At 33.5% G+C, this 10,654-nt stretch overlaps 1 protein-coding gene across 1 annotated transcript; it reads right to left on the minus strand.

The window, feature by feature from the left end:
* Positions 1–224: 224 nt before the first annotated feature.
* Positions 225–2,909, minus strand: LOC137709756 (flavin-containing monooxygenase FMO GS-OX-like 9). The gene is made up of 7 exons (XM_068448734.1): positions 2,318–2,909; positions 2,029–2,099; positions 1,697–1,855; positions 1,490–1,572; positions 1,066–1,201; positions 699–872; positions 225–580 (listed from the first exon to the last, which is right to left on the minus strand). The coding sequence occupies exons 1-7, from the start codon at positions 2,874–2,876 to the stop codon at positions 377–379; spliced, it is 1,386 nt and encodes a 461-aa protein (XP_068304835.1). The 5' UTR covers positions 2,877–2,909; the 3' UTR covers positions 225–376.
* Between the last annotated feature and the right edge of the window lie 7,745 nt (positions 2,910–10,654).

Consider the following 10,654-nt stretch of genomic DNA (forward strand, 5'->3'; position numbering starts at 1 on the left):
CTAATATGATATTGTATTAATATGGGCATCCAACTCAAAATCAATTGACTATGAATGAAAAAAACTCGAGATTATATATTTAAACTTTTAGACAATACTTTAATTCATCGATACGAGATTCCAACTCTCAGCAGTTTACAAGTCGGCAACTTACCAGATATTTCGTACAAAGTATGTGAAATTTGGAGAAACAGAAATTTAGTTAAGTTGAATTAAGCTTGTCTTTAATTTCAAATATTGATACAAAATCCGTGAAGCATTATTGAAAAACAAAAACAAAAGGATAATAATATTTTTTAATAATAATAGCAAAAACTTAGAATATACTCAAACTTGGTGGTCCAAGAAAAAGAAGAATAATAATATTTGTAGGGTTTCAAAGAGGAAAATCTAAATCTTGAGCCCCAAATTGAGTAAAATGTGGACTTTGAAGAGCCTCTTGAAGCAGCTCATGATCATCCCACGAATCCCTATATGTTTCCAAGTCCGTTTCAGCATTTCTTAGTGCCGAAAGGCAAAGCTCTTTCCTCCATTCTTCCAAATGTTGGAACCCTATATGATCTCCATATTTGTCACAATACTACAACAACAAGCAAAACAAAAAAAGGTAGAGACCTTAGAATATAAGGCTACAATGAATTTACTAGTTACGTGATAAGTAAATACGATACAGATAAGTTTGTCGCACGAAAGTTTACCTCGAACTCGGCGATGTCGTGGGTGTTATGCTTTGGAATGCCAGCAACATCCCTTGAGTGGTAGAACTCCTTGATGGACTGCATCATGTCATCCCTTGATGGCAATGTTGTTTTCCCAGAGAGCAGTTGAGCTATCCATTTTGCTTGTGACTCAAAGAAAGGGAACCCTATTATCTAGATCACATTTATGATTAATAAATAAAATTTTCACAAAAATTATTAAATTGGAATAAAAATTCTATTAACCTTTGAAGCATTCTATATTTCGAAATTTTTAACTATTAAATTTTTCACTGTTGTATTTTTGACCAAAAATCTATATCTGAACGCATACTAAAAATTTCCAAATTAGAAATGCTTTATTTACCTTTCTAGGAATGCCTATAAAAGATAAAGAGGGAGCAAGTGATGGAGGGAAGGTGTGCTCATACAAAGGGCTCACTCTGTCATCATCCACAGTTACTATTCCTTTGGTGTCAAGAAAGGGGAATGTGTATGAATACCTGTACGCAACCCACTTGGAACAATCAATTTATACACTATTCAAAGCAATGCAACTAGGTGTGGGTCATAATTTGAATGTGGGGACCCACACAAAATTTTTTCAGTCAAAACTCAAAAGAATGTGGTTAACCAATCACATATCAAAGCAAGTCCTCACGTGGCGGGTTTTTAAGTCAATCACATAATTTAATCTTTTTACATAACAGTGCATGATTAATGTAAAATATTTTCAATTTGTCTTAAGTTCCCATTGTAAATATACAAATGATTTTGGGTTAGAAATATACCCAGTGCAGTATATGATAGTGTCTGCAATGACCCAAGAACCATCCAAAAATAATACCTTCCCATCTTCTTGGAGTGCCTCTATCTGCATTTGGTTGCATTTGAATGTTACATAAAAAAAATTGTATTGAAACCTAGTTTTATTTGCTTATAATCTAATTCTAGACACTAAACGTGACAGTTAGCCAGTAGAAGTTAATTTCTTGAACCTCGGGACGAAGGTGCAAGTTTTCGTGTTTGGAAATGACTTTGGACAAGCCCTCAGATATGTCAAGAGATTTTCCACTGAGGTAGATTTCCTTCGCCACATCCACTAGTTCCATTGATATATCTTGTCCACTTAGTGAAGTCCCAACCACCACCACAACCTGCAAATAGAGCAAAAGGATCACTTCATCTCTTTGTGCTAGACACCTTCGTTGATCTATATAAACTTATGTTAGACAACCGCATTCAATGCTTTTAAGTTGTCAGGGAATTAGCCAACAATGTATATATCGAGCTAATAATTTAATAATTAACTACTATAATATTGCCTTACCTCATCACGAAATGGCTCCGGAACCCTGTAGGTGTGACTATGCAGTTGCTTCCTTTTCCATGCATCCATTCCTAAGCATAACCAAATTAACCCCACCTCAATTAAAAAGAAACAATATGGAAATAGAGAAAAAAAAAAAAAAAAAAATTGAAACCACATATAATTATGATTAAAAATGTGACTGTTAAAAAACGCATGTTAGTGCGTGATTGACCAAGATTAATACAACGAAATTCTTGTTAGACATGAGCTAGCAAGAAACTAAAGAAATTGATCAAGTAGTACATACCTTGAATGGATGGCAACCTTGGCTTAGAGTAGTGGCCCGTGGCCACAACCACCGCATCAAACACCTCTTCTATGAAAATCTCGGTCTTCTTTTCCACACTCTTCACAACCCATTTCAAATCTTTACAACCAACTACATGATCTCCATCCAACATCCCCACATATGAAACCCTAGTATTGAACCTTATCAACTCCCTCAACCCAAACCAATCACAAAAATCCTTGAGGTACAAAAGAAGTTCCCTATGGCCTGGAAACCTCCTCATGTCCCTACCTTTTTTTACTGCAAATGGAAAGTCAGTGAACCCCATGATCTCTCTGGGAGATATGAGCCTCAAAGAGGTGTAAAGACTGCTATGCACTTTTAGGGTAGGTGCCCTTCCTAAGGGATCCTCTCCCTCCACATTTGGGTCGTACAGCCACTGCCCTCCCACATCATGGTTTTGTTCCAACACCACCACCCTGTGACCTTCTTTCCTCAGCTCCCTTGCAGCTACAAGCCCTGAGGGTCCAGCTCCAATCACACAGACATTTTTGGATTGGTAAGTTTCAGAAACCATGGTTGGTCTAGGGTTGTGGGTTGTGGGTTGTGGGTTTTTGTTTTTATCTTCTGGGTGTGGGAAATTTGTTGCTGTTGAATGGGGTTTTATAGTTGAATTTTCTTCACACAAACAGATGGAATTTTTTATTTATAATAATGTTGTTGGGAGATGGTCTGATGGAGATGGTTTGCTAGCTGGGAGACCAAACGTGACAGACTAAAATCAATGCCTAAGATTTGTCTTACTTTTAGCTAAAAAGTTTACTTGCATGACAATTTTTCAATCTCATTTTTTGCTATTTGTGATCCTTCATAATCATCACGTCCCAACCAAAGTGTTCTCGAGCCAATTAAAGGACTTTCGGAAAGGCAGGCTCATGCAGGTAAAGTTCAATTCAGTCATTAAAACTTTCACTGAAAAAAATAAAATAAAAGTAGAAACTAAAATTTTACGAATCGTAAATTTTATAAGAGTACGTATTAGTCTCTCCGTAAACGTGTTCTTCAGTATTTTGATTTCGATTATGTTTGCATATTACATACAGATTCATCCAATATCATCACAATAATGCTCAAGGATCCTGATTTTATGTTAGATTTTCCACACACGTTCTAGTACATCGAAAGAATATTTTATAAAAATATCGTGTTACATAATAGACTTCAATAATGTTTGAATACCAACATAACGATATGACCATTCATCCAACAACAATTAATATAGAAGAGGACTCAATGGGCAATCGAGGTTGGACAACTTATCATGGAGTTCCATTTTCTGCTTTTATATGTATATATATTTTTCCTCTGGTTAGGGTATCAGATGTCAACATTTTTTTTTTTTTTTTTTTTTTTTTTTTTTTGCAGAAATTAAAGGGTGCATGTAATTAGCAATCTGTAAAGTGTAGGGTTAGCAAGAAGAAGAAAAGTAGTCTAGTCTCAGTCTGAGTCCCCACAGCAGAAGAATGCCCCATCTTGAAGCCAAGAAAACATCAACAATCATGAAGCAGTGAACATGTTTATTCAACCCAATTTCCTTTTTCCAATTTGACTTGCAACTGTGGTGATCATGAAGTGAAGTGATCATTACACCACACACACCCCTTCCCACACCCCCCCCCTCTCTCTCCTTTTAATTCCTTTTTCTTCTCCCAAATCTCCTTTACTTCTACGAAGAAAATTTTCTCAAAAGTGAAAATCTCCATGAACATTTTGAAATCTCATGTTTTTTACAAAATATTTATAATGTGAACATGAGAATTGACGTTAAAATATAAAATGACAGATAATTTATAGAAAGTCCTATTTTGAGAGTCTTCTCAGCATTTCTCTTGCTTCTATATATTAACAGGAGATTTGACACACACATACTAATATATTATTACATAGAAAAACCAAAGAATTAAGTACTCGTAAGTTATTATTCATCATTTTATTAGTGTGTAATCTAAGTATGCGGGTAAAAAAGGAAAAATTAATCCCTAGCTAATCTAGCAAGTAAATGATTGACCTACTTTGTCACTTTATTACGATTCAGAAATTTCTAATCATGCCATGCAAATGTTGTTGCATTTCAGATGGAAGACTTGCAAGGTAAACTACGTTGATGAGATAGCCAATAACCCTATGACGGGTACTAAATAATATATAAATATATATATACACATATTTAAATAAGTGATATATTATTATTGAATAAAATATAATTGCAATTCTTGAGCTATATAACTTGTAAAAATAAACATTTTCTTCAACCATATTGTAAGAGGCATTGACATGAAGAGCAAACATGGTGAAAAATTGGTGTATAATATATGTGCGCATACGTATTTTTAAAAAATACGTTTATTTTTTTGAATGACCATGAATTATTTGCTCGAATGCATATTTTAAAAATAACCATACTATTATTGTGTCACACATGAATGTATTTTCACATTTAATACATATTTTATTAAAAAATTCTTTAATAATACACATAACAGATAAAATTACATAGTATATTATTGAAAAAAATAAAACATTTAAATAAATAAACTAAAATTTTAAAAATGGCCAAAATTTTCATGGCATCTTTTCAAGATAGCTGCATAATAATACTATTTCTGTCCCAGATTTTACTATCAAAATTTGAGTTTAATTTTTTAGTGAGTGAGGTTTAAGCACTAATTATAGCAAGGCCTTAATTAGTTATGCAAACTACTAACCTGTACCATGAATTAAGTGGGTTCTGTAATTAGAACTTTGGAAATTGTATAGTTTTTTTTACTGTTGTTGGCCCACGAAATAAGATTGCTTTTAGCTGGGTTCTGTAATCTAATCTAACCTTTGCCATGAAGACAAGCTCTTGAATCATACTCATGGACTACCTAGCTTGCTTTCGAAATCATGTTTTTACCAAACAAATGCTTCCACAAATTTTCATACACCAAAATTGACTGAAAGCGAAAGTGTTTTATATGTACCAATAAATTTGGGCAGTCTGTATTATGTAATGGAAAATATTATTCACACACCCTTACTAATTCTTTGTTTTGATTCATTTGATCCGATGATCGAAAATTAAGATGAGTGTGTGAGAAGTAAAAATTAGTGTGTGGATAGCACTGCCCTTCTGTAATTGCAATGTCCTCACCTAATTCAAGCAAAGTCAGTTGTTTTTGCTGAAATATTTACTTACTTTTGAATTGAATCATGGAGAAAAAACTTCAAAGGAATGAAAATTGGGGCTTGAAAGTGAGGTTGAGTAGGTCATTCATTTGGGAAATATTTACCTACCCTTGTTAATGTCATTTTCACTTATAGTTTTTGTCATCATAATATGTATTTGAAATTGCTTTTGCTAGACTGTTAAAATCATCAAGCTGATCGAGGGTTGATTAGTATTAGGATGTCAGAAGTTTTTTTTTTATTTCATTATATGAAAAGAAAAGAAATAAGGCGATAACGATTGGTAGGAGTATTCTCGAATCTAAATGTCTAGCATTGCCTAAGTAAGAAAATTATACGTAAGCATTTGAATCTCTCCTCCTTGAAGATTATAGTATTTTTGAAAACAACTACGACAACCAACCAGTGCTACCATACCACGAACCAATACCATAAGCATTTGCGTTTTGGATTGGGCTACTCAACATATTACCAAGTGGTTTTATGTTGGAACCTCAATTTTTTTTATGGTATTAGAGCAAGTTGTCCCGCATGTGAAGCCTAATGGTCATACACACTCCACGTCATCCCATTTGTATTGTCCATGTGTTAAGCTTGAAACTTTGCCACACATGAGAGAGAGTGATGAGAATAAATCTCACATTGATGGGAGGAGAGACCGGGATGTTGGGGGTGGGGGGGTGCAAAATAAACTATGCCAACAAAGTCATGAAAAAAATAGCATCTGAATCCTGAAAAAATCCCTAAAATAAACTACATTCGCAAAAGAAAGGACATGATCCCATCAATGAGAGCCAACATGATCAATCCCATAATTAACTAAGGAATTAGTAATCTGATTGTCTTCTCGGAAAATATGAGAAAAACAAGAATGTGTTTTAGCAACCAACTAACCCTAAGATGCCAAGAAGGGACATGATCCCACCAATGAGAGTTGACAAGATCAACCTCATAATTAGCTAAGGAATCATCAATCTGATTGTCCTCTTGAAAAAAGAAAAACAAGAACGCTTTTTAGCTAAGAGCTAGACAATCTAACAAACTAACCCTAAGACGCAATGCCAACAATAAACTTGAAGAAGAAAGAAAGTGAACAATCAATGACGAGTCACATTCAATCCATAAACAAAACCAACCTCCAGAACACGAGAAAATTAAGTTAGGAACCGAAATAATTCCAATATGAACAAATATATATCAACTGGGAGTGTTCGACTATGAAATTTCATCTGCATACGTGCACCTCCAACATAAAACTAAGGATTGATGAGGTACTTGTGTCTTAATTTTAAGGAAGCATGAATTATTTTTTGAAATGGCTGCTGGATCAATCTCTTGCAAGAACTACACTTTAGTCCAACAAATGAACAAATATGATCAATAATTCCAAGCCTGCCTTGGTCGATGGTATGCTGGCACTAAGATACACGTTGCATCACGATTTTGAATCAAAAGGGAAATTTAAAGAAATGGAAGTAGGTTTTTCGATAACAGGTTATCCTATACCATACAACTGTTGATATTCTATAACACGTATTGAGAATGATTGATACCCCATGATTTTCTTCTTTTCAAATAATGCAGCTCAGGGTTTAGGGTTTACGGTTGACAAAAGAAAATAATGGAAGAAATCGAAAACTTAATTAAGAATAATCCTAACCTCTTTCCCAACAATCTTCACCACTTTCGTATCACCTGATGTCAATAGAGTCTGGCAAAAGCAGTTTCAAGATAAGGTTAGATATAATTAATGATGATAGAACACCAACCTGCTACTTGATCTCACTTTCAAGCTCCAATTTTCTTCATGATTCAATTAACACCAAAGGATCAATAATAATTAATAATTAATAGTAGATAAAAATTTTCATCAGTTTAAAATGGATGGATCCAGTAATGTTTTTTATTTTTTTTATTATAATTATTATTATGAAGGGAACTGAGATAATTCGAAACTATTACAATGTAATAGTGAATTCTACCTCTATTACAGAGATAGTACAAATGTGGTTTGAAAAACATGATAAATGCAACATTACTCTATTGTGTTATTGTTTTAGTCATACTTACATTTTTAATGTTCAAAGATGTCCAAAATTTAAATGACCATAAGTAACTATAGTAGTTTAAAATTAAAATCGAGTAATTAAGCCTTATGAATAAGGGGTTGATTTTGGAGTGTCAAAATCATAATCCTTGGTTGGATCTTGCAAGCTGCTAGGGTTTGTGTTTTGTTTTTTTTGTTTTTGTTTTTTTTTTTTCTATATCTGTTTTGGTGGTCTATTTTTTGTATTGTGCTTATAATGTAATTGGGTCTCTGTTGGTATAAATTTTACTTTTGACCAAAAAAATCATAATCATTGGTAAATTATCCTCTTTTTATTAACTTGTATTCAATTCAAGCTTCAATTATAAAAAAAAAATTGTTTTTGTATCTTCATTTGTAATATTTTTTGAACAGAGGTTGGGCTCACCAATACATGTGGGCTTCATTTCTATTACGAAAATAATACAAATAAATGATAAAAATAACATTTTTCAAAAATTATATTCAATAGACATCCAGGCTAAAAATTAGGAAAAGAAAAACTGAAAATAGAAGAGTAACGGTCCCAACCGATACCGGGAGGGAAAAGGGTCGTTGGCGCGTGTTTGTCGTTAAACCCAGAGTCACAGTCAGGTAACTCAATCTTATTATCCTAGGTGTATAGAAGTATTTCCAGAATAAGACCGTTAGGAACCGCCCTTTTTCTCCCTCTAGAACTTTCTCTCTCCTGCACCTCTTCTCTCTCTCTTTCCAGCCAAACATAGCGGCAGACCAGCCACCAAAACCCAAAAGGCAAAAAAAGGGCAAAATAAACTATGCCAACAAAGTCATGAAAAAAATAGCATATCGGAATCCTGAAAAAAATCCCTAAAATAAACTACATTCGCAAAAGAAAGAACATGATCCCATCAATGAGAGCCAACATGATCAATCTCGTAATTAACTAAAGAATTAACAATCTGATTGTCTTCTCGGAAAATATGAGAAAAACAAGAATGTGTTTTAGCAACCAACTAACCCTAAGATGCCAAGAAGGGACATGATCCCATCAATGAGAGTGGACATGATCAACCTCATAATTAGGTAAGGTATCAGCAATCTGATTGTCCTCTTGAAAAATATGAGAAAAACGAGAACGCTTTTTAGCTAAGAGCTAGACAATCTAACAAACTAACCCTAAGACGCAATGCCAACAATAAACTTGAAGAAGAAAGAAAGTGAACAATCAATGACGAGTCACATTCAATCCATAAACAAAACCAACCTCCAGAACACGAGAAAATTAAGTTAGGAACCGAAATAATTCCAATATGAACAAATATATATCAACTGGGAGTGTTCGACTATGAAATTTCATCTGCATACGTGCACCTCCAACATAAAACTAAGGATTGATGAGGTACTTGTGTCTTAATTTTAAAGAAGCATGAATTATTTTTTGAAATGGCTGCTGGATCAATCTCTTGCAAGAACTACACTTTAGTCCAACAAATGAACAAATATGATCAATAATTCCAAGCCTGCCTTGGTCGATGGTATGCTGGCACTAAGATACACGTTACATTACGATTTTGAATTAGAAGGGAGATTTAAAGAAATGGAAGTAGGTTTTTCGATAACAGGTTATCCTATACCATACAACTGTTGATATTCTATAACACGTATATTGAGAATGATTGATGCCCCATGATTTTCTTCTTTTCAAATAATGCAGCTTAGGGTTTAGGGTTTACGGTTGACAAAAGAAAATAATGGAAGAAATCGAAAACTTAATTAAGAATAATCCTATCCTCTTTCCCAACAATCTTCACCACTTTCGTATCACCTGATGCCAATAGAGTCTGGCAAAAGCAGTTTCAAGATAAGGTTAGATATAATTATTAATGATGACAAAACACCAACCTACTTGATCTCACTTTCAAGCTCCAATTTTTCTCCATGATTCAATTAACATCAAAGGGTCAATAATAATTAATAATTAATAATTAATAGTAGATAAAAATCTTCATCAGTTTAAATGGATGGACCCAGTAATGTTTTTTCTTTTTTAATTATTATTATTAAGGGAACTGAGATAATTCGAAACTATTACAATGTATTAGTGAAATCTGCCTCTATTACAGAGATAGTACAAATGTGGTTTGAAAAACATGATAAATGCAACATTACTCTATTGTGTTATTGTTTTAATCATGCTTATATTTTTAATGTTCGAAGATGTCCAAAATTTAAATGACCATAAGTAGTTATATATAGTAGTTTAAAATTAATATCGACTAATTAAGCCTTATGAATAAGGGGTTGATTTTGGAGTGTCAAAATCATAATCCTTGGTTGGATCTTGCAAGCTGCTAGGGTTTGTGTTTTGTTTTGTTTTTTTTTTTTTTTTTTTTTTTTTCTGTATCTGTTTTGTTTTGTTTTGGTGGTCTATTTTTTGTATTGTGCTTATACTGTAATTGGGTCTTTGCTTGTGTACCTTCGTTGGTAATAAAACTTACTTTTGACCAAAAAAATCATAATCATTGGTAAATTGTCCTCTTTTTATTAAGTTGTATTCAATTCAAGCTTCAATTATAAAAAAATTTATTTTTATAACATTTCTTTGACAAAGATTGGGCTCACCAATATATGTGGGTCTCATCTCTATTACGAAAATGATACAAATGATGGTATAAATAAATGATAAGAATAATATTTTTCGAAAATTATATTCAATAGACACGCAGGCTAAAAATTAAGAAAAGAAAAACTAAAAATAGAAGAGTAACGGTCCTAACCGATACCGGAAGGGAAAAGGTCGTTGGCGCGTGTTTGTCGTTAAACCCAGAGTCACAGTCAGGTAACTCAATCGTATTATCGCAGGCCGATAAAAGTATTTCCAGAATAAGACCGTTAGTACCCGCCCTTTTTTTCCCTCTAGAACTTTCTCTCTCCTCCACCTCTGCTCTCTCTCTTTCCAGCCAAACATAGCAGCAGACCCGCCACCAAAAACCCAAAAGGCAAAAAAATGGCTTTTTGGGTATATTTTTAAATTTTTAATTTTATTTTATTTGCAACAAAAACAAACGCGCATTCTCATC

Source organism: Pyrus communis, chromosome 12 (genome assembly GCF_963583255.1).
Source record: "Pyrus communis chromosome 12, drPyrComm1.1, whole genome shotgun sequence".
NCBI lineage: Eukaryota > Viridiplantae > Streptophyta > Magnoliopsida > Rosales > Rosaceae > Pyrus > Pyrus communis.